The sequence below is a fragment of the Ascaphus truei genome, chromosome 2, assembly GCF_040206685.1.
Source record: "Ascaphus truei isolate aAscTru1 chromosome 2, aAscTru1.hap1, whole genome shotgun sequence".
Classification (NCBI taxonomy): domain Eukaryota; kingdom Metazoa; phylum Chordata; class Amphibia; order Anura; family Ascaphidae; genus Ascaphus; species Ascaphus truei.
The window spans coordinates 438,167,520-438,193,541 of NC_134484.1; the positions used below are offsets into that span (position 1 = coordinate 438,167,520).

Below are 26,022 nucleotides of genomic sequence, written 5' to 3' on the forward strand. Positions count from 1 at the left end.
TGGAAGTAGCCGTCGGGCCCGGCGCTGGCTCCGACGGCACCCGCGACCGCACTGCTCCAAGGGAGGGGGGTCTCAAGGAGCTGCGGGAGCTCCAGGCTACACATACATGCTCCGGTCCCATTGCGTACGTTAATGCGGGGTATGCCTGTACTGCAGTTGTCAAGTTTTCTTTGAAGTGATTGACTACACTCGCTGAGGCAATTTTTTTTTATACAATGCTTTTAACGCACGCTCACTGTTTTTATTGCACTACACGGCCCTGATAGTTTGCACTAGTGTGGGGTTGCTTACAAACAAAGGGGCTCACTCTGGGCCCTCGGTTTCGCTTGTTTTTTGATCATCCATTTACGTCTGTTCTATATCTATAAATGTTGGTGATTTTTCATGTTGACTACCCCGATGGACCGAAAATTTGGTATCTGATTTGGAATGCAATATATTCCTCTTTTCATACAATATCCAGTGTGCTGTCGTCTCTCCATGTTCCTAGTTTGGTGATGATTGTCATATTGTTCTATATGATGCGTGCACACGTTCATATTATGATTGCTTTTTACTACAGGAGTGGCCACTTATATCGTGTTCATAGATATATCTCATCGTTATCATTAGCCCTGTTAAATTCACTGCTGGATAAAGCCTTCCCCAATGCTTTTCCAGCTACTTCAGTTGCAAGCCAGTCTTCTCCACGTTGCTCTTAACACATTTCCTGATTTTCATCCTCCCATCTTTCTTTTGGTCGTCGTCTTGGTCTCGTAATCTCTCTTGGAATCCAGTAAAGTACCATTTTTGTCCAACTATGGTCATTACGTCTTGTGACATGTCCGGCCCACTCCCATTTTAATTTCTTCACCATTTGATGTCAGACTTTTATTTTTGTTTTTTTTCCCCCCCCGAACCCATTCATTCTTTTCCCAATCTCTTCAGGTTAATACCCAGCACACACATCTCCATACTTCTTTGCCTTCTCTGAAGCTTTTTGAAGCTCTTTGCATTTACTGACGGTATTGTACATTTTATTTTGTGTAGCAATGTCCATGTATGTGCACATTTTTATACACCGTCGGGTTACATTTTAATGCACGCTGCTGTATACCGGATGTCTTCAACTCACCTGAGAATGGATTTGTGAGTACCCCATTCATTGAACTGTTTGCTGCTATATTGTTCATCAATAGGGGATTTGTCCGGCATTTCGGGGATCTGCTGGTTCCCGTGGGGGGGACCTCATGATCGCCGTGGTCAGCCTATCCCTGTTCTATGTGATTGCCTTAGGGGCATTACTCATTACAGCTTGCTTGGTGTTTAAAGTTCTGAACTCCGGTATGGATGGGGTTAATATCGTTGCCTCTACGTGATGCACGCGTGTCTATTAGGCTAGTAGCGCCGAACATTGAGGTTCATTCCTCTATCAGTTACTGGGTTACATTTTAAGGCTATACCCAACATTCAATATATCATGCAAGGGACATACACAATGCAAAGCAGTTCTATCTAAAGACAATATTTTCTCAATAGTAGGGGAGGGGCACAGCCAGGGAAGATGTACAGTAATGTTTGGAAGCTGGAACCACTGAAATAAAAAAATATATTGTAAAACGGTTGTCTTTCTGCTTTGTTTACACCCAAAAACAGACTGACCACATCATAGATTATGTACGTTGATATTTTGTAACTTTGAGCCTCATTCTATAAACGCTCTCTGTTTATCAACCATGTTAAAGCAGGAACAACATGGTTGATAAACAGAGAGTGTTTATAGAATGAGGCTCAGAGTTACAAAATATCAGTGTACATAATCTATGATGTGGTCAGTCTGTTTTTGGGTGTAAACAAAGCAGAAAGACAACCGTTTTACAATATATTTTCTATTTCAGAGATACCGGCACCCCTTACAGAAGTATCTCTGGAAGCAGGGGGTCCCCAGAGCTGAAATGAATGAGGTTCAGCTCCAGAGACCCCCTGCTTCAATGCTATGTAATAATAATAATAATAAATATATATATTCGAACAATTAGACTGCTACTAATGTTCACATGTTGTAGACCAGCGGTGGCCAGCCCACGGGCCGCATGCGGGCGGGCCTTCAGTAATTAATGTGCGGCCCCTGCTGCAGCTACAACTAAGGTCAGTGGTCAACCTGGCTCTTTCATGAACTACTCCTCTTACTACTTGCTTTGTTCAGTGGTCCGGCCGGCACGCCATCCTTCTTCCGCGTTACTTCTTTCTCCTGCCTGTTACTTTATGTGCGTTGCTGCGTGCACCAGAACATGGTCCCAACTTCATCAATGCGGGACGGCAGACCATGCCCCAAGGTTGAGTGAGCGTGTGGAGGCTGTGAGTGCGCGCGTGTGGAGGCTGTGAGTGCGCGCGTGCGGAGGCTGTGAGCGCACGCGCAGGCTGTGAGTTTGAGGAGCAGGAGAGTTCTGTATAATTTATTTAGGTATTAATTAATATGTTTATTGTGGCTCTTTCACAATGACACTGGATTTCTGGCTCCAACTCCCAGTCAGGTTGACCACCCCTGATGTAGATCGACGACATCCATTATTTTAAAAAAATATTTTTTTAATAGCTTGCGTTACAATGATTTAGATCATGTCCTGATAATAGCATTGTATTATAGCCAGTTTCTTTATTGCGACCCAGAGCAAGCAATAACGGCTGACGTTGTCTTAAGGCATGTTTTGGTTTTTGTTTTGTTTCCCCAGAGGTGTTCAGTTAATATTGATGTAGTGTATATTCGGTACTATTTAATGTTATTTCTGGAAAACAGTAGAATATATTGGCTTGAAGTTGTGTGCAAAATAGATTTCAAAGAAGGTGGTGTTTCTGTTTAAAAAAAATATATATATATATTTTTTTTACTTAAAAAGAGAGAATTAAATGTAATTTTGTTGGCAGTAAATGTGTATTTGAAGATGTTCTTAAACTTCGCCTGGCTGCCGTGTGGCAATATTATGACTCATTCAAAGGAAGAAACTAGATTTGCAAGCCATCTAGGGTGTGGTATTTGTTTTTCAGATTATGATTCATGCTATAATGTCGGCAGGGAACCTCCTGCTAAACTGTATAAGACGTATCCCCGCATGCAGTGTTACAAACTGTGTATGCGGTTATTTTACGGAAGAACCAAGTTAATGAATTGATTTGGCATTGGAGTCTAGTGACTAGTCCTTAAGATGACATGCATACATACTGAATGCCAACATACTGCTTATGATGAAACCTGCATGAACGGCTTTGCTTCTTTATAGACTGTATGTAATGTTCTTTGATCAATGAAAAGGTAATTCATTGCCAAACTCCTATCCAGCTTGTCAACACATTGGTTGCTGGAGATGGCGTAGACCAGGAGGGACCACCAACAGGTTGTTCTAAGGATATCCCTGCTTCAGCACAGGTGGCTCAGTCAACAACTGTGCGACTGATTGCGCCACCTGTGCTGAAGCAGGGATATCCTAAAAACCTAACCTGTTGGTGACCCTTGAAGACTAGAGTTTGCCACCCCAGGCATAGATCATGCTGCAATGAGTTCCCGCCCTTGCTGTCACCCAAGTAATTGTTGAGTGTAATCAACAGAAGTTACATTTGCATACAAATGTGCAGCCTTTATATGAAGTATAGTTTAATTTACAGTAATCCTTCACACCCAACAGCGCCTCATCTTTATACCAATATTTACATCTGATACATGCATGCTGCCCGTGCAATAATAACACTGAATAATCCGCTGATCGGGTGAAGTTTTACAGTATTGCAAATGCCATGTAACCGACCATCGAGTTGCTGGAATAATTCAGGTGATCCTGAAGATCAGATGCAGTCCGCCATGGTGGAGCAGTCAATTAATGAGAAATGCAAAGATATGTATCCAATATCTCCCACTGCTAATGATAACATGAAACCGAATACGTGGGTGCACAATGTAGCAAGATTATATCTAAAAAGTTTTCCCATTTATGAATACATTGTTACCTCTCGTTTTCACGTATGTCCTGGGCACAGAGTTATAATTCCAATACATTGTTAGACATTATATTTACATAATTTCATGAAGCGTTAGAGACAATGTTATGGATGTTGTATTTAACAGTTACAGACCAGATTATAATGTGATGAACTATTCCGATTCCTGAAGAAGCCACAGCGAAACGTGTTGAATCGATTAGCTGTGAGAGGTGACTGAGCTGGGGAGAACACTGGAGACAGGTGCTGGCAAACCAACGGAGACGGACACACCAGGCAGCTTCTTCCGCCCTGACCTGAGACGTCACAGGACGTGACGCGGGTACACGTGACGCATGCGGAAGTGCTCCGCCGCTCCTGGAGATACCGGCACTCTCCAACTATAGCTGTCCTCTCCCTCGAACATATATCATATTTGAAATGTGAGTGTATCATACATATTTTTCATTGCTGCTAATACAATTTTAGACCGTACTATACTATTGTGCATTCTCTCTTTTCTTTTTATACATCCTTGGGAGAAAATTTGACCATCTATACTACAAGCTTCCTGAATTTCTATCAAGAAACCGCTTTGAGGGGGCATCCATTAAAGGGCTCCTATCAGAGAGAGAAGGGTCTCTGATACGTCTTTTTTGACATTGTCATTTGTGAGTACAACCATTGCAGAGACTATATATTTTTTAGATCACTATTGTTGTACTATCTGCACCATTATATATTTTTTTCTTTCATGTTCACGAGTATCACAGCGCTCCTCCCAATTGGAAAACTACACAAGATCTACCTGGACCTGGACAGTCCGCATAAAGGGTGTAGAGCTGCTTTTTCATTTTGTATTTTTCATCACTATTATTATTCACTTTGTATTGGTGGAGGTCACTTATCACGTTTTGTGATACTAATTGCAAATTATACATCACTGTCACCTATATTATATAGATTAAGCATTATTCACTATAGTTTAAGAAGCGCCCGGTTTTTAATTTTGTTTTTATAATGTGATGCAGCTGACATCTTAATAATAATAATAATAATAGTTCTTGTACTGTATAGCGCTGCTAGATTTACATAGCGCATTAGAGAGATATTTTGCAGACACAGGTCCCTGCCCCGTGGAGCTTACAATCTGTTTTTGGTGCTTGAGGCACAGGAAGATAAAGTGACTTGCCCAAGGTCACAAGGAGCCGACACCAGGAATTGAGCCAGCTTCCCCTGCTTCACACTCCGTGCCAGTCAGTGTCTTTACTCACTGAGCCGCTCCTTCTCCCTAATCTTGAAATGATTTAAACTGTAAGCAGTTTTGAGAGTGTCCGGTAGATTGTTCCAGTTGTGAGGCGCACGGTAACAGGATGAGCGACCGGATTCTTTGTTCAACCTTGCGGCCGTTAAGTCTTTTGGAGTCTGTTCACAGACCCAAGGGTTCAACAAAGAATCCAGTTAGTATTGCAGTCAACAAATAAAAACTTTAAAACATGGTCAGTAACGATAAGTGGTATAATTGTGTGAGGATCTTAACGCTTAGAACATAACCACAGACTTTTCAGTCATCAAACATGAGACATTTTTTAAGGCTTTCAAGAGCGCTTGGCTGCTTCTGTGCTACTCTGCTTACTCAGATCTGTAGGTATGAAGTGTAGTGATTTGTAAACTTCTGTCAGTCACCGTAGAATAAGCCTCTTCTCCCTCCACCTCCTTCAAATTTCCACATTTGTTACCAGGGGTGTGAGGTGGCTGGTTAAGGCAATGCCTTAGAGGTTAACTTGGTCCCTTTCCTCCTGAAAGGTGTGTGTCGGTGCTTCTGTCAGTTCTTTCTTCAACCGCTCAACTCCTGTATGCTTTTTGTCAGAAAGAGATGTCGTAGGCTCCGATTGTTGTATTAAACATGCACCTTGAGGGCATGGATCAATATGATCAGCGTGGTGCTTCTATATCTGTAATCTCTATGGAGCAGGGCCCTCTTAAACTACAGTACCATACCTGTTAATGTATTGTGTTGCGTGATATGTTGCCATGTAATGGACACATGATGATAATAAATGACCATACCTCCGTTCTGACGGAGTTTTCTTAGTCACACAGTGGAAGGGACATCATGTGCAGTGTAAGGTGGAAGGCTCAGAAGTGTGATTATCACATGGTATTTGAGCTCCGTTGTGCACATTTGTCACTGCAATGTTTCAGCTGCTGCAGCATTCTTTCCTTTAACAAAACAAGTTGCTAGTAGTATACTTCTCTGTCCTGTGTTTTGTAGTTTGACTTTTCACTTACAAATTATATTGAGCATTACAACGATCAAAAAAGGTATAACCGATGAGTACTTTCACGTTATAACTTCAGTGTATCTTGCTAATTGCATCTTTAATGTATATCTTTATACATGCATTGTGCTTCAGAGCAGTAATACACCTGACTAATATAAGGCTGCGTCCAGGGTCAGCGCTTAGGTGCTGACCCGTGCTGAGGCGCGCTGACGCTTCTCAGTGAGCCCCTGCAGCCGCAATGAGAGCGGCTTTCGCAGGGGCTCGCTTACACGTGCGGAAGCGTAAGTCTTACCAAAATTTTAAATTCAAGCACTCAAGGGAGCGCAGGGCCGGTCATGTGAGCAGTTCGCCCAATGAGGGCGAACCAGCTCCGTGACGTCACAGGCCCCCCACCCCCCTGACACGCCCCCGGACGGCGTGCAGATCAAAGCCAGGGAAAGCACCTGCTTTCCCTCAGCCTCCGCGCGCCTCAGCACGGCTGCAGTCCTATGGACGCAGCCTAATGCATAATGGGAATAAGCGCTTGAGACATAAAAATAAGATTAGGAAAAGGGAGTTGTAGCGATGGAAAGAGGGGCTGGCCCGGTAATAAAGGGGTTACACCCCAGCTGACCACCCCCACCATCGTGTGGGAAGCGAGGGGTTAAATGTAATAGTGAATACATGTGTTTTTATTCCCCTGCCTCAGTGCAAAATGTGTTCTCCCTTCTGGTTGTACGTATTGTCCTAATTACATGTGTTTTTACCACTACAGTGTATGCACCAAACACATACACTGGGATCAGGTCGGGAGGGAAAGGGTGAAGTGTATTTACATGTTTATGGCCCTTTGTTCCCATTCCCGCCTTTTCAATCCCCATTTGCAGCCTGTCCCATAGGTCGCCATTGGAGCTCCATGCAAGTCTATGGAGATTTCGAGGGTTTTTGCCTGATATCAGAGAAGACCAGCAGATGGCTCCCGAGAGGAACGTCTCCATTGAAACGAATGGAGTAATGTCTTTCAATGGGGATTCCTCGAGTCCGCTCTCCAAGAACGAGTTGGCTGCCGGCCAAACCGCACTCTCCGAAAGCGGATACAATTTCAATAAAAGAGCCTTTGAACACTAAAGTGCTGTGGGAACTTGATCACAGCCAAGTTCATTCATATTAAAATTGTAAAGTCCGGTCCTAGGGCAGGTAGCGGTCCCATTCTTTTTGCCCCTAGCTCAGGGGAAACCACTTACTCGACCCTAACCGGGTCCGACGGCCAATGGCCACGAGAAAGGGTCATGGTCGCCACGAGGGTCCCAGCCATTGACCACAATGGCGGAAGAAAGCCGCGAGGCGGTGAAAACCCTAAATGTAAAACTGCATAAACTGGGAACCCATATCTCCGGTTCGGTAAGAACTAGAGGGCTGGGATTTGGCCACCACGCAGTCACAGCTCCGGCATGATTGCATGGCAATTTCCAATCCTCTCCGATCAACCGAACGGAGTATGGTTAATTGTTTAAATTTTGTTTCTGCCATTGACTCAAATGGCGGAGAAATGCAACTTGTGCAACATGTGGTTTTAAAGTCCATTATTGTATCTCCGGTTTGGTGGGTCCCAGCGAGCTGAAACTTGGCCACCATGTAGAGTCCCCTCCGGCATGAGGGCCTGGCAAGTGGTAGCCTGCTCTGCCCAACCGAATGGAATATTATGATATATATAAAATATTGGAAATGTACTGTATTTTATGCCTAGTATAAAGCCCGCGAAAATCCCTGACCCATACAGTATGTTAATGGTCAGAGGGCGCCAGTGTGTCTACACAAAGGCCACTGATCAAAGGCTCACCCTCCCCCCCCGGTTTGTATATACAGGGTGGAGAGAAAGCAGGACATGGCCTTTCACATGAAGTGCCATAATTTACACCTTTAGTAAGGTTTCCCCGACCCATTTCCCCACCTGGCAGACTTAGAGACGCCAGCTCTTTTGAGTGGGGTTAGGAAAATGGGAGCCCGACTAAGGGATTGTGCGCATGTGCCAGCTACCTAGGGGCAGGTACCAAAGTGCTTCCCACGTTAGCTGGCAAAAGTTAATTGGGTACAGATAATTGTTAACCAATATCTGAGATCCAATTTTAGGGATAGAGCCCAAATCCTATATAACCGATTGTCCGCTCTATGCCCAGTGTTGTTCGTGACTTTACCTGACTGATGCCTGATGAATTGCTAATCCGAATCCTGATTACTTCATTGTCCCTTCCCTAAGTAAGTGTAAATATCTTGTTTGTTATTTGTCCAATATTGTGTGTCCACCTTGCTTTTAAGGAATAAAATCTCTTTATATCACAGTCGTATTCAATTCAACCCAGTTATTTGGCGTATATTATAACCCTGTAAGCTATCGTGACAGGAGTCCCTACCTTGAAGAGCTTACAATCTAAGTGGAAAGTAAGAAGAACATAGACAATAAGGGGTTGTTCTGGTAAGTGCATCTGCAAGGGGCTAACATCTTTTTTTTATGTGGTGTATATATAGTATTGGCCACGAAGCTACCCATATGCTTTGTTAAAAAGTTGTTTTTTGAGATCGGTCTTAAAGGTAGAGAGAGCGAGAGAGAGGGTGCTTGTCTGATATTGCGGTGCAGGGCATTCTGGAGGCATGGGGCAGTGAGGGCTTTAGATACAAAAGCGGTAGAGAGAAGACATCCTTGCGCAGTACACAAGTCGGGCTGGTGTACAGCGAGAAATTAGGGCTGAGATATAAGGAGGGGTAGAAGAGTGTATAGCGATAAGTGAGGAGGAGAATTTTAGGAGTAATACAGGATTTGATAGGAAGCCAGGAGAGGGATTTCAGCAGGAAAGAAGAGACAGATTTAGGAGAGAGTAAAGGGGTTGCAGCAGCAGCGTTTAGGATAGATTGTATGAGAGACAACAGAAAGCAGGAAGACTGGACAGTAGAAGTTTACAATAGTCAAGATGGTTGAGAATGAGGGCATGTGTTAATGTTTTAGCAGTCGAGCAGCAGAGGAAAGTTGAGATGGGAGTGCCAGACTAAACACAAAGTAGAGAAATAGAATGGAAAAATATAGCTTGCGATCAAAGTGTAATATTTTTTTTTTTTTTTAAATGATTGCACCTGGTTTTATGTAGATCTAAATCCAATAGACTAAATTAATGTGATGACTCCCCTTTGAATGGATAAAGTAGGTATTTATTAGGGAGAGCAAACAGTGGGATATCAACAAAGTTTAAGCTGTTTAGAAGAAATAAAACTTGTTTAATGCTAATTGTAAAGCACACTTCCCAGGCAAGTAAACGAAAGTATGGGAAATCATGACTAAAAGGATTATGCGGCAAATTTTACATAGATGAATACAAAAATGAACTTTTTAAAATGTATATATCTATATATTTTTTTAATTTATTTTTTACTGAGGTCCACTGACATTCCGACCAATTTGTGTCAAGTCTTATTTTTAAACTGATTAATTGCTTTTATATTGTAGGCTGGTTACATACATCCTTTTTGAAGTGTACCCTCCAAAGGTGACATAAAGCAAAATGACCACTGTTTACTGATCCGTGCTATGCCATAGGACACCTGGCTCTTTCAATTGAATGAGCCATAAGATGTCTCTGAGCATAGGAGATATACATGGCCTGTCATTAGGCATGGTAGGAGATGTGGACAAACCAAGACCAAAGTCCCTTTATCTTCTACATGAGCCTCATCATTTGTGACTCCTTCCTCTTCCATATTTACCCTACATTCTTACCCACATGCACTGTGCCATACTTTGTTCGTAGATTACCTTTAAATATACTCCATGTTATGAATATGGCAGAAATTATTTAAGTATTTTAATCAATCTGGCACGAGAGGTTAACATTGGTTACAAATGGTCTTAAAAATACATGAATTGTTTTATTACAGGACGAACCTCTGTCCATGCCTAGTTTTAAATGCTGATCTAAGGATATCTGGTTTTACAAGTGGGGGGATTGAAATATTGTTTCCGAGACACTAGAATAAACAGGACCCCTTTAAATGTACCTTGAATGAGATTTCTGAAGGGGGATTTGCAAATATAGTACGAGAGGGTGGAGGCTAGGAAAGTATTCCAAAAGTTGGTGGTTTGCTAAATATAAATATCCTGTGCCTGACCACACTTTCCAAGAATAACAAATAGATATGTGCAGTGGTTGACAAATCACCAAAAAATCTACTCGCCACACAAAAAAATCTACTCGCCACCAAGTTCCAAACGTGTGCTGCTTGGGCCAATATTTACTCGCCCGGGGGTTAAATCCACTCGCCCAGGGCGAGCAAATGTATAGGTTTGTCGAACACTGGATATGTGTAACCGTTGCGATTACACGAATCAAAGGATACAAAAATCCAGGGTTTTCTATGTATTATCTAAATCTGTTTCTCATGCAAAAATATGGTATAATGTCATATTCTGGCGTGTATATTAAGTACACAGGTGCAACAATGAAGATGGTGTGTCTGTATTATTGAAAAAAAGTTATGTCTTTTATATATTGAGGCAAAGTTTAAACATCAAGTTTTTTTTCTTCGTCGTAAATTACATTAAAGGTTGAAAGGTGTCATGCAAAGATTCTGGATTCAGCCAATAACTTGCTCACTCTGGGTCAGTAAACAGTCTTAGAGATGTAATCAAAAAGGGATTTTACTTGGCTTCGGTTATGTTCTCAGTTTCAGCTTGCACAGATAAACAGCATACAAAAGGGAAACGCTTCAAACACCCGGGGAAGCCCCAATCAGTCTAGTCTGATCCCGAGAAAGAGATGGGAATTCTTGGCCAGGGTACCTGCATGGTCCATGGAGAAGCTTCTGGTGCTATCCCCAGCCTAGGCTCTTATTTATAGCATTTTTTTGGTTAGGCTTCCTCCGATCAGTACTGAGTGTTGTAGCAAAATGCATACCTAAACTGATGAGTAACACTTTCTTAGAGAGAGAGAGATCGCTCTCTCTCTGCTCACCCAAAGCACATCGCATACTTCAGCTAATGAGTGGTACTTTCCCATACAAAAGGGTTGAGTTGAAAACACAGAAAGGTGGGGTTATGTTTTTCTCAATGAAGGAAATGTAGTATATAGAGTCATACATATGAATTATATTTCAATAGAGGTGTGTTTTGGGATCAGACACATGAGTTCTCATATTTCCTACTTCAGTGACCTCTCGGAAGAACATATTACATGTGGTAACATATAAGGGATTTCTGTTTATTTGTATCTTTAGATTTTATGAAACTACAGCTGGAACCTTTCCTTATGGCTCATTGTGTACTGGAAATGGAAGAGCACATCAGGGACACTCCGCAGCACAGTGCATAGCAGGCTGTAATGGTCCATCGGATTAACACAGCGGGGGTCCCTACATCTGAATGGGACTCGCGCTGTGTGAATCCTACTGGGCTGCACCTGTCTGTAAGAGACGCGCACTAAGAGTGAGACTGAATCAGTCACTCTACCTGTGTGCCTCTAACAGGTGATCACTGGGCTTTTATTTTATTTTAATAACATTATTGTAGCCGGGGGTCTCCAGAGCTGAATCTCATTAATTTCAGGTCCGGGGATCCCCTGCTTCCCTAGTTACAGGCCCCGCACGGTATGGGATGCCGATATCCCTGCCATGTTCAAATTCTCCCGCGTCATGGCCCATGTGACCGGGAGATTTAAACTAAGCAGGGGGATACCAGAAGGGCACTATATAAATGTTATAAACAATTATATGGCTGATTTGCTTCCCCTCCGTGTCTAACTTGGCTAGAGATTGATTTAAGTCTACTGTTCCCCAATCCAGCGTACTCCTACTGTAGCATATTGCCTTTTTGCACCTTTATCTGCTCCTTACAGGCTGATGCAAGAGCATTCACCCCTCCCCCATTTTTTTCTATCTAGTAGGGGTAATAATGAGAGGAAGATGGTGAAGGAGGGTGAGTTGCTGAAATTGTTGGAATGCTGGGGATATGATGTGAGAAGCAGATGGAATTAATGGCTGCAAAATGAGGGAGATGACCGTAAAGAATGGGAAATTACAGGAGGATTTAGAGGAGAAAGTGTAGGAGCGTAGGTAAATAAGTGAGAGCAAGCTAACAGTATTGAGATTGGGTTGAAGCCATTATTTACATGAAGCTAGTGTTTCCATTTCGGGGGTGTTGGCTGTTGCAGTGTACAAACAGCGGCAAATCGCATGCACCTTTTGCCTGCCCTTTGGCTGCCACCTTGTGCAAGGCCAGGGTGTTGAGAGAGGCTGGAGATGGAATGCTATTCAACTTTTCTGGGATTCTACTGTAACCTCCACAGAGCAATAAACCTGCTAGCTGAGAGGATGACGATATCCAGCAGTTGTTCTCTTTCCTCAGCCTTTAACTCTGTGTGCCGTGGTTGACTGATCTGTCTCAGAGGGGGTGCAGAACTTGGGGGCCTCGTCTCTCAGGGCGTGCCGTCCTTAGGCAGGTCCAAGGTGTTCAGAGAAGCTGCAATCTATTTGGTCAACCCAGTGAAAAACACAGCCATATTTACTAAAGTGCTACTACTCAAGACCGTTTCCATATTTACTAAACAAATCTACACCATAAGACACTTTTGTGCTGGAAAATACCTTGCATCACATTCACTTGAATGGTCTGTAAATCGCCATGTTTACCCAGCAGTCCTGGAAGGAGTCTTACCGAGGAGCACTGCTTGGTAAATGAGCCATTGTCTTTAACCAATGCATAGTGATTACTGATACTACACTCAGTTTGTAGTTAAGGTATCATGATCAAATTGAATTGAATATACAGCTGAACCCCGTTATAACGCGGGGGTCCTTTTTTTAAACAAAATGGCGGCCGCGATCAGGGGTTGTGCGAGGACTTACCCGCGCTCTCTACTTCATCAGCTTCAGGGGGGTTCGGGGGGGGCGTGCGTGTGTATGTGATGAGGAATTTGTTTAAATAGGGCTCTTGTTGCCTGTCCTTTACCCTATGACTTTTGACACCCAAGACTACATCTCCCAGCATGCTCTCTGATTGGCCGATTTCGATTTCACAGCGCACACTGCATGTGTGTGCTGTGTAGAGAGGAAGCCTAGCACCTTGAATGCTGACTATGAAAAGGGGTAAGTGGGCTGTTATTGTCACAAAGCATTTCTGCTAATGGTGGGGCAGAAAATAGTGTGTGTTACTTGGTCTCATTATCTTTGCATTCCTCCCCAATGCAGCTTCAGATCACTAATATATCCCTGTCCTTGCACACTGAACTGTATTGGACAAGGAACTTACATTGTAGCATAAAATAATGTATTACAGGCATACCAACCACGACCTTACAGGCATACCCCGCATTAACGTACGCAATGGGACAGGAGCATATATGTAAAGCGAAAATGTACTTAAAGTGAAGCACTACCTTTTTTCCACTTATCGATGTTTGTATTGTACGGCAATCGTTATATACGTGTATAACTGATGTAAATAATGCATTTGTAACAGGCTCTATAGTCTCCCCGCTTGCGCACAGCTTCGGTACAGGTAGGGAGCTGGTATTGCTGTTCAGGACATGCTGACAGGCGCATGCGTGAGCTGCCGTTTGCCTATTGGGCTATATGTACTTACTCGCGAGTGTTCTTAAAGTGAGTGTACTTAAACCGGGGTATGCCTGTATTTAGTATGATAATAAGGATAATTTAATTGAGATGACTTCTAGAAACCCAACTGTAAACATATGCAGCAGCAATAGATGACATATAATGTGTGATTTAGTTGCCAATTTTATTTGTGTAGGTGAAAATCAATATCCTCTTGTTTTAAATAGGAAACACACATATGTGTGTGTTAGCTCTTGGTGAACTCTCAACCAACCATCTTACAGAAGGTGCCTGTGATGTGTTATTAAAGTTTGGCAAAAAAAATAAATATATATTTAACAGGAGTCATGCTGAGACCGCGTTATAAGCGGATTCACGTTGTAGCATATCGCGCTATAACGGGGTTGAGCTGTATTAATATGGCCGTCTTCTGCTTTATTACCACCCAAGGCAAATTATCTTAGCACTCTGGTGAAACATTGTTTACATCAGCAGTAAGATATTTGTCCTACCATAACATTGATATTTATTGTGTGGCCATGATCTGTACAGTAGACCTTTCTCGAGGGCCCTCAATACAACCGGGCAATAATGGGAAAAAGTGTAATCATTAAACCTTGCTTTTCTTCGTAATTAGTCTCTTGGATTCCAGAATTCTGTGGCTGTTGACGTCAGAGGATGTGTTAATGATGTAATCACATGATTAGGTCATATCATTAGATCACCACTGGCCTTATTAAACATTTTACTACTTTCAAATTAGCTTATGCCAATGTCCTATTGAATACGTATTCATTTGAATGGCATTTGCTGGATTTCGCATACTGTAACATTTTCTTGTCAGTCAGAATCTTATTCTTTCTTGAGTAATATTTAACTGTGTATTTGCCTTATATTTAATGATCTGATTAGCAGCAGTTCTCATTTTATTCAAAAAGTTCTTTTGGCTACACTTTTTTTTCATGTCGATGAACAAAAGGAAGATAATGTGGGAATCCTGTCATAAGTTCATGTCTGCTAAGGATGTTACATTATTGAACATAATCTGGTGCAGTTGGCTCCCAATTAAATTGTAAATGCTGTTTTTCAGTTTTCAGATGCTGTAAAGCATTTGCACCATTTTTTTAGAAACCGCTTGTGTTGTCCTTTAACTATGCAGTTTAGTGTGTGTGTGTGTGTGTGTGTGCCCGCAACGTGACGGAGGAATCACATACATATATACATATGTGTATACAACAGACGACAGAGAAGCCCAATGCTACATCCAACATGACAAAAATACGCAGTAAAATACTTATATATTCTTTTGAAAAGGGTCATTTAGTTTAACCCTTTGGCCAAAGCATTGTTAGCTTGCGAGCCGCGACAAGGCAGACCCTGTTCGCAAGTCCTAACACTACCAGATAAAATATTAATATACCTCTATTAGGATTAAAATTCTCATTTACCTCTATTAGGAGGGAGAAAGACCACATTGGATCTATATCCAGCAGAATGAAAGTACCTACTAACTTGGGAAGAGGGGAGGGCGGCTTAAACCCTGGGAAGGAGGAGCCACAGACCTCCAACAGATGAGACAGCTGAGAATAGGTTAACAAAACACAAAACCCCAGCGAGCTCTTTTTGGGAACCCCTGAGCTCCCACAAAATATATATATATGTATATAAGTGTCAAAAAGGAGTGCTATTGAGCATGCCAAATGTAACACTACCAGATAAAATACATGTGTGTGTGTGTGTGTGTGTGTGTGTGTACACAGCTCAACTCCGTTATAGCGCGATCTGCTATAACATGGATCCGCTTATAACGCGGTTTGGCGTGGACCCCGAATATAAAAAAAAAGGCTGCACACACTCGCTGCACACACTCGCTGCAAACACTCGCTGCACACTACACACACAGCCCCTCCCTACCTTTGGTGTCGGCTGAGGGGGGGGGGGGCGGGATCGGAGCGGGGCCGGCGGGGATCGGAGAGGGGCTGGTGGGGGGGGGGGAGAATCGGAGTGGGCCTGGCATCTGAGTGGCAGGGGGGGTGGGAGAATCGGAGCGGGGTTGGCATCGGAGCGGGGCTGGGGGGGGAAGTGAGGCTGCTGGGGGAAATGCAAGGGGAGTTACGGTGGCTGCTGGCTGGGGGACGTATAGGGCTGCCGGCGCCTCACTCCACCTCTTCCTCCCTCCCCCTTCCTCCCAATCGGGCGCGCAGCGCCCATTTAAAAAAATCCGAATTAGCGCGACCCCGGTTATAGCACGTTCGGATCGGGTGGCCCCCGAGGACCGTGCTATAACGAGGTTGAGCTGTGTGTGTGTATGTATGTATGTATGTATGTATGTATGTATGTATGTATGTGTATATATATATGTGTATATATATATATATATATATATACATACATACATACATACATACATACATACATACATATACACATACATACATACATATACACATACATACATATATATATATATATATATATATATATACATACATACATATATATATATATATGTGTATATCTCTACAGAAAAAACAAACAAAAAACAGGTGCACTTATAGCGTAATAAAGTTTACAAAATGTATATGGAGTAGGATAGGTAAAAATGCACACTCACAAACATAACGGATAATAAAGCATTCATGAGTTACACTCAATCACCAGCCAGGAAACAGGATGTCAGCAGTTCCAATACAACCATCTAGTGTGGAGAAAAACCAGCAGCACTGAAATTTCACTCCGTGTACCAGAGCAGGCAGGCAGGTGTCTCTCTAATCCAAGCCCTTCGTCACAGTAGTAAGCCTCTGGTAGCAATCTCGTGAGGTTTGGTGACGTCACTGGCCTCCTCCAGATAGACTGCGACGGTCTCCGCAAGATAAACACTTTGTATGGCGGCGTTTGGTAATGAATACCAAAAAATTATATAGTCCGGAAGGTGAAGTGGCATACAATGAATAAAACTGGATAATATATCACAATGCACTCCCTACGCGTTTCGTCTTATAAAGACTTTATAAGACGAAACGCGTAGGGAGTGCTTTGTGATATAATCCAGTTTTATTTTTTTTGTGGTGGTACCACGACCGGCCGGAGGGGGAAAACTTAGAACTCTCCCAGCGTTCCCAGACCCGGTGGGGCAGCGGCAACAGCACGCAGCACTTACCCGGCATTTGGCAGCTCTTCTCCCTGTCTCTGCTTCCTGCTTCTGCTTCCGTCTTGCGAGAGCAAGCTCCCTTAAAGAGACTGTGTGTGTGTGTGTGTATTTGACTGTGTGTGTCTGTGTGTGCAGTGTTCTGTGAGTGTATGCAGTGTGCTGTGTGTGTGCAGTATGCTGTGAGTGTGTGCAGTATGCTCTTTTTTTTTTTTTTTGTGCTGTATTACAAATTGTGTGTATTTTATTTTAGAATTACTTTCTTGGTATTACTGTAGCGGTTTATTCACAGTATTAAATTCATAAAGAAAATCCTGTTTACCTGATCCAGCATTAGAACAGCAATTCAGCCCCTGATTGTTTTGCTTGTTAGCCCAATACCATTAAAAAATATATATTTATAGATGGGATTTCTTTGTGTTAATAAATAAATGAAATAGGCGGCGCAAAACTTTATACTGATGCAAAGGTATTATTAATATTTTGTTAAAGAAACCAACATTTTAGTTTTAATAATGGGTGGAATTTTAGCAGCGTTGTACTGTTATCTTGGGACAATGTGTTTGTGCAAATACTGGGATAGATACAATTTGGGAAAAGTTTTAGAATCTTCACACTTTGTTTTTTTTTTTTTAAAAGACCACACCAAAAATCACAAGTCATCCAAAAATGGCGCCATTCGATTTCTGTTTTTACCGAGCAAAATAATTCTATTTAACTTCATGTAATTCCATAGTCTGCAAAACTGAAGCATCTCTTTTATGTACTGAACGTTTAACGGTTTAACCTGAACAAATACATTGTGCAATATGGCTGTATACCAGAAGCAAATGTATGTGTTGTTTTTCAGTATCAGTTTTAAAATGTAGGGACATAATAATTATCCACCACAAGTTTTGTTGTATGATGTATAAATATACTTTCATTTTTGTTTTAGAAGATTTGACTCACTATTTTTTTTCTTCTTACTATCTTAGGTCCATTTTCCAGATATTGAAAGAGCAGAATGGCTGAACAAGGTAAGAGTCTTTATAATTAATACAATGTAGGTTTAAGAAAAGAAGTCTACATTCTTGAACTTTGGAGGCACATTATAAATAAAGCTAGCACAGCCTACTCCCATCTCCATTGCTGTACATATTTCTATGGTTAAATTAATTGTATTTATTTTACAAAAAGCCATGCAAGTAAAAGGTGTCATTAAGATTAGCATTCAAAGTTTCTATGTTCCCGCTGTGTGTATACCATACCAATTATGTTATAACTATGTGCTATTTACTGAAGTACGCTGTACATAGTCCTTCAGTTTCTCATACTAATGCAAAATTAATTGTATAACGCCATGTTGCAGGGCTCTGTAACACTTTAGTACATTGTACATTGCGGCTCTCTTGCAGGAGATGCCTTTTTGATTTTGGGGCTTACTCAATTACCTCCCACTGACTTAAACAAGAAGTTAATTGCGTTTTTCGCCAAATAGTGGTGTAAACAGCTGCTTAGAAGTTTATTGAATAAGCCCTTTTGCGTTTCCCACTGGGCATTTCTACTTATTACATTTATTTGGTGATTATTTCATATACAGTGTATTCTCTTTTTAAACTTGCATTTTATTGATTTTACAATGTGTAATTGGATGGGAGGAGGGTTACAGAAATCAAATTGGGTGGTGGAGGGGGATCCATTTCCAAGTTACAATCATTTTGGAGAACATCCATTTTGCATTTTCAACATTTCACAGTTCTCTTTTCAGTCTGGCAATATATACAATCTACCGATTATTGGGTTAGTTTAGTTTGCAGTAGACCACCAATGGTTACCATATCCTTAGATATAGATACCATTCCCATGGTAAGCTAGTGAGTTTTTCCATGGTCATTATATAGTTTATTTTGTTTTTGACCACATTGATTGTTGGGGTCTAACTTCTTCTAGAGCAGCGATTCCCAAGCTTTTTTGTTTGGAGGAATCCTTGAAGTATTTTGAAAAATCTCGGGGATCCCCTATCTGGCTGACACATATTAGGCTGCGTTTATAGTGCTGGCAACGTCGCGTCAAAACAAATGTATTGACGCCGTCGCGTGCACTTATAGTAGGAGCGACAGGACGGCGCGACGGCTTGGTCGTGATCGCTGGAAGTCACTTCAATTTGATTTTTCTAGCAACCGCAGACTGACGTCAGCGTCCCGGCACTATAAGCGCGGACTTAGGTTAATTTCACACATCACGAGCCACCTCTATTTCCCACCCTCTACCCATGTATTTCTCTCTCGTCTGTTTCATCCACTCTCCTCCCCCTCCCGCCTCGCATGTATTTATCTCCCCTGCATCATATCTCCCCCAGCACCCCTCATATCACCCCCCCCTCGTATCTCCCTCACATCACACCCCCATGCATGTCCCATCTCCCTCACATCACTCCCCCTGCATGTCCCATCTCCCTCACATCACTCCCCCTGCATGTCCCTCGCATCACCCGCTTGCTCTGCATGTCCCATCTCCCTCACATCACCCCTTTGCTCTGCATGTCCCATCTCCCTCACATCACCCTCCATGCATGTCCCATCTCCCTCACATCACCCCCCCCCCTGCATGTCCCATCTCCCTCACATTGCCCCCCCCCTGCATGTCCCATCTCCCTCACATTACCCCCCCCTGCATGTCCCATTTCCCTCACATTACCCCCCCCCCTGCATGTCCCATTTCCCTCACATTACCCCCCCCTGCATGTCCCATTTCCCTCATATTACCCCCCTGACCTGCATGTCCCATCTCCCTCACATCACCCCCCCTGCATGTCACATCTCCGTCACATCACCCCCCTGCATGTCACATCTCCCTCACATCACACCCCCATGCATGTCCCATCTCCCTCACATCACTCCCCCTGCATGTCCCATCTCCCTCACATCACTCCCCCTGCATGTCCCTCGCATCACCCCCTTGCTCTGCATGTCCCATCTCCCTCACATCACCCCTCTGCTCTGCATGTCCCATCTCCCTCACATCACCCTCCATGCATGTCCCATCTCCCTCACATCACCCCCCGCATGTCCCATCTCCCTCACATCACCCCCCCTGCATGTCCCATCTCCCTCACATTACCCCCCTGCCCTGCATGTCCCATCTCCCTCACATTACCCCCCTGCCCTGCATGTCCCATCTCCCTCACATCACCCCCCCTGCATGTCCCATCTCCCTCACATCACCCCCCTGCCCTGCATGTCCCATCTCCCTCACATCACCGCCCTGCATGTCCCATCTCCCTCACATCACCCCCCCCCTGCATGTCCCATCTCCCTCACATCACCCCCCATGCATGTCCCATCTCCCTCACATCACCCCCCTGCCCTGCATGTCCCATCTCCCTCACATCACCGCCCTGCATGTCCCATCTCCCTCACATCACCCCCCCCCTGCATGTCCCATCTCCCTCACATCACCCCCCATGCATGTCACATCTCCCTCACATCACCCCCCTGCACGCCCTGCATGTCCCATCTCCCTCACATCACCCCCCCTGCATGTCCCATCTCCCTCACATCACCCCCCTGCCCTGCATGTCCCATCTCCCTCACATCACCCCCCCCTGCATGTCCCATCTCCCTCGCATCACCCCCCCCTGCATGTCACATCTCCCTCACATCACCCCCCTGCCCTGCATGTCCCATCTCCCTCACATCACCCCCCCTGCATGTCCCATCTCCCTCACATCACCCCCCTGCCTTGCATGTCCCATCTCCCTCACATCACCCCCCTGCCCTGCATGTCCCATCTCCCTCGCATCACCCCCCCCTGCATGTCCCATCTCCCTCACATCACCCCCCTGCCCTGCATGTCCCATCTCCCTCACATCACCCCCCTGCCCTGCATGTCCCATCTCCCTCACATCACCCCCCTGCCCTGCATGTCCCATCTCCCTCACATCACCCCCCTGCATGTCCCATCTCCCTCACATTACCCCCCCCTGCATGTCCCATTTCCCTCACATCACCCCCCTGCCCTGCATGTCCCATCTCCCTCACATTACCCCCCCCCTGCATGTCCCATCTCCCTCACATCACCCCCCCCTGCATGTCACATCTCCCTCACATCACCCTCCCTGCATGTTCCATTTCCCTCACATCACCCCCCCCTGCATGTTCCATCTCCCTCACATTACCCCCCCCCTGCATGTTCCATCTCCCTCACATTACCCCCCCCTTCATGTTCCATCACCCTCACATCACCCCTCTGCCCTGCATGTCCCATCTCCCTCACATCACCCCCTGCATGTCACATCTCCCTCATCACCCCCCCTGCATGTCCCATCTCCCTCACATCACCCCCCCTGCATGTCCCATCTCCCTCACATCACCCCCCCTGCATGTCCCATCTCCCTCACATCACCCCCCCCCCTGCATGTCCCATCTCTCTCACATCACCCCCCCCCCCTGCATGTCCCATCTCTCTCACATCACCCCCCCCCCTGCACGCCCAAACAACACATTTAAAAACTACTCCCTCGCTCCCCAAATACATTTAAAAAATACCCCCACGCCCCCCGAATACATTTAAAAATAGCCCCACCTCCCCATAAATATCATTTAAAAATAGCCCCACCTCCCCAATACATATAAAATACCCCCCGCCAAACCTCCCCAATACATTTAAAATATACTCCATCATCATCATAATCTCATCTCCCCAGGCTGGCCCCCATCACCATCTCATCCCTCCTTCCCCCCCCCCCATTATCATCTTATCCCCCCCTCCCCCCCATTAGCATCTTATCCTCCCCCATCCCCCCATTATCATCTTATCCCCCCTCCCCCCCATTATCATCTTATCCCCCCCCATTATCATCTTATCCCCCCTCCCCCATTATCATCTCATCCCTCCCTCCCCCCCATTATCATCTTATCCCCCCTCATCCCCATTTTCATCTTATCCCCCCTCCCCCCATTTTCATCTTATCCCCCCTCCCCCCATTATCATCTTATCCCCCCTCCCCCCCATTATCATCTTATCCCCCCCTCCCCCCCATTATCATCTTCTCCCCCCCATTATCATCTTATCCCCCCTCCCCCCATTATCATCTTATCCCCCCTCCCCCCCATTATCATCTTATCCCCCCCATTATCATCTTATCCCCCCATCATCATCTTCTCACCCTGTCCCCCCCCCCATCCTCTCACCCTGTCCCCCCATCCTGTCACCATCTCACTCTGGCCCCCCCATCCTGTCACCATCTCACCCTGGCCCCCCATCCTGTCACCATCTCACCCTGGCGCCCCCCATCCTGTCACCATCTCGCCCTGGCCCCCCCATCCTGTCACCATCTCGCCCTGCCCCCCCATCTGTGTCCTTACCTTATTTCCAGGAAGGACACAGACTTCTCTGTGCCGCCGGGGTGTAGGCTCCGCCCCCGCTGTCCCCTGATTGGAGAAGCAGAGAGCCAATCAGGGACAGGCTGCACAGACTCAAGAGTGCTCCTGCCCGCCCCCGTTACTGCCTGCCGCACCAGCCCTCGCGCTTGCGCTGCCCTCTCCGCAAAAATGATACACATGCGCACATAAGAGCGCGGGCTCGGGGGGGGGGGGGGGGGGGAGAAGAGTGGAAGAGCCGGGGAAACCTGGGAGAGGATGAGCAGGGCAGCCGGGGAGAGCCAGGAAACCGCTGGGGTGGCCAGGAAACCGCTGGGGCGGCCAGGCGGAACCACTGGGACTGCTCCGCGGAGCCCCGGTTGGAAATCACTGTTCTAGAGACTCGCTACCGTGGATTTAGTTGATAAGATGTGCGTTACCAGTGTTTCTAGGTTTGTATCCAGGTCCTCTGTAGGCATTTGTATTGGCACAGATTCAGTATTGCAGGGTGGGTGTAGTCCTGTAACCTGCCTTATAAGTCTTTTTGTTTTCCCCCAAAATACAGAGATCTTAGGGCAAGTCTAAAAATATTTTGTGAACATGCCATTTTGGCCACGATTACCCCAACATAGGCTGTTGGTGGGAAAAAGGAATGGAGTCTAGCTGGTGTGTAGACCTCCTGAGGTGCGAGATTTGTTTTTTTTTGGGTGGGGGGGCTGTGGACATCCATGGCGTGTGCTATTTGTTATCTGAAAGGGTGTTCATGTAAAACCAGATTTGCGTACCGTGGCACTGGATTGGAGTATGGCACTTGCATGCCTCTTATGTACCTTAGGCCCATCTTTCTCATTATCCCCATCTCCATTTCAGATATTCTAAGGATGCAATGTACTTTTTTCTGTTCTGCATGTTCTAATTGTATATAATTTTATATATATACTTTGTGATTGACGGCACCGTGCTTGTTTTTGTCTAAATAGTTGAAATAACACCATTCTACAATGTCATGAAAAGCTCCAGATCTTCATTTGCTGCTATTCATTAATATTCTTCAATATCTAGAGTTTATTCCCCCCCCCCCCCCCCCCGAAATGATCTCCTTCCTTTATTTATTTTTGTTAACAGAAACCGTAACATTTGTACTATTTTGTAGGCTTTTAAAAATATATATATTGTAGGTGATAGAATTGTCTAATTCAAATCGGCTCTATAAAAATGGAACACATGCTTTTTTTTTTAATCTCTTACAGACGGTGAAGCACATGTGGCCCTATATCTGCCAGTTCGTAGAGAAATTGTTTCGAGAGACAATAGAGCCGGCTGTCAGGGGAGCCAACAATCACCTAAGCACGTTCAGTTTCACAAAGATTGATATGGGTACCCAGGTAAGTGTCATCAAGTGAACGTCTCGTTGAGTAAGTGGCGTTTTATGCAGCAGATTTGGAATCAAGGTCTGCACGTGTACTAATTGCAGTGATCTGTTTAAGGGGTTACATCTAGGTGAGGGGCATTTTTTTTTACTATACATCTTTTTCAGTTACTTGGTAAATATGCAGAGCTGAGACTTGTGATGGGTTTAATTCTTATGCAGCTGTATGTTCCATGAGATTGCACAGGCAAAGCCTCTCCTCATCTTTATTCGCTCTCTGATAAGAATAAGATGAAATAAGGGCCACAAACAATCTGGGCTTAAATGACCCGCCTCCATTTATTTATTTTTAGAGGACCTCCTGCTCCCAATCCTTAATTAAAAACAACAACAAAAAAACCTTAAACCTGGTTAATTTGGTTTAAGAAAGCCAACCTTATTGCTGAATTCTACTCTGAGGCTTTCTGTGCGATCGTGCCGGTTCAACGCCATCATAATTTACAGAATAATGCCCCATGTCTCACAATTAAAGATTAATCTCTGAACCACTACTTCCTATGAATAGTGCCTCTTGTGGTGGGGCTCAGAAAATTACGTCACCTCCATTTGGCATATGCTGAACTCTTCAGCCAGAGAAGCAGTTTTACATCATGTTTAATCCGGAGCTAAATGGTTTATATAGGGCCCCCTAATCAGTTATTGAATGTACGGAACAAGGTCCTCAAATTTATATACTCTCTTGAAAAACCATTTCCGTCTCTTCAAAGGCATTGATACATTGATTTTGCTCTTTAGGAAAATGATTTTGCTACCTAACTCGGCCTAGTTATTGCAGAATATAATATATGAGAGAAAAACAAATAAGGTAGCGCTAATTTCTTGATCTATTAAATATAAAAAATAAATAAGTTCACTTGGAAAGAATGGCTGGCTGCCTATGATATAACTCTGACCCCAGGTCAGAAAGATTGAGTGGAAAGAGTGTTATATCCCTGGCGCTCGGCACATAAATCAAAACATATATAAAGGATATATACAACCAGAATCGATGGTACTGGCAGATCCAATGGAGTACTCCACGTGTAGATGGTCAAACATGGAATGAAAATAAATAAAATGACATAGCGTAATACTGTATGATAACCTAAACAAATATACACAAAAACACAATACAAACAACAAATGCTGAGAACAGGCAGGTGGCTGATTAGTTATAAAAAACACATTTAATAAAACACAATTAGTAAAACGCAAATATTATTGCTATAAGTATGAAAATGGAATAGGTCCCACTATTACACTCCTGCTGTAGCTGAAGTACCTGCTTACCAGAAGTAAGAAGGTAATGGGCAGTGGATATTCAGAGAGTATCCCCTCTCATCTATGGCCAGTCTGCTCCGAGCGTTCCTCTTTGGCATCGGTAGCGTGCTGATGTTCGGCGTCGGCTCCCGGGTGGGGCACTCCCCTGCTCTCGCGGGGACAGACCTCTGCAGATCTATGGCTCCAACCTCTGTGATACGGACAGCCTGTGAATGTGTAACCGCAACTGCAGATTCGCAACAGCAGATTCTCCAGGACCCTGCTCGACAGTGATGTGCGGATGGTAGCGGCAGATTCGCTCGTGCTCTGATCACTGTAATGGTCCAAATCGGTAGTCAGCGGGAATGTTATAATTATTATTATACCCCTGAGGAAGGAAGCCACGTCTTCCGAAACGCGTAGGGTGGTCCCCGCTCTACACTCCGCTGCCGAACATCTAGCTGACATTCCCGCTGACTACCGATTTGGACCATTACAGTGATCAGAGCACGAGCGAATCTGCTGCTACCATCAGCACATCACTGTTGAGCAGGGTCCTGGAGAATCTGCTGTTACGGACAGCATGTGAATGTGGAACCGCATCACAGAGGTTGGAGCCCCAGATCTGCAGAGGTCTGTCCCCGCGAGAGCAGGGGAGTGCCCCACCCGGGAGCCGACGCCAAACATCAGCACGTTACCGATGCCAAAGAGGAACGCTCGGAGCAGACTGGCCATAGATGAGGGGATACTCTCTGAATATCCCCTGCCCGTTACCTTCTTACTTCTGGTAAGCGGGTACTTCAGCTACAGCAGGAGTGTAATAGTGGGACCTATTCCATTTTCATACTTATAGCAATAATATTTGCGTTTTACTAATTGTGTTTTATTAAATGTGTTTTTTATAACTACAGCCACGGCCACTTTTATTCTCCAACATCTCCGAATTTTTTCGGGGATTTTTTCCGAATGCCACGCACTTCACCGCATTCATGCCGCATTCATACCGCATTCACGTTCATGCATTCAATATTACGAGCGCTAAAATACCGGAACATATTC

General features: G+C 44.5%; 1 protein-coding gene across 4 annotated transcripts in view; it reads left to right on the plus strand.

Moving 5' to 3' along the window:
• ESYT2 (extended synaptotagmin 2) overlaps window positions 1-26,022 on the plus strand; it is a 133,046-nt gene that overhangs the window by 53,800 nt on the left and 53,224 nt on the right. For 3 of the 4 annotated variants that reach the window (XM_075587830.1, XM_075587831.1, XM_075587832.1), the window contains exons 2-3: window positions 17,931-17,972; window positions 23,546-23,680. In XM_075587830.1, coding sequence (XP_075443945.1) covers window positions 17,931-17,972; window positions 23,546-23,680 — 177 coding nt within the window. Of the gene's footprint in view, window positions 1-4,096; window positions 4,620-17,930; window positions 17,973-23,545; window positions 23,681-26,022 lie in introns of all 4 variants that reach the window. The other variant, XM_075587833.1, reaches the window with a different exon arrangement.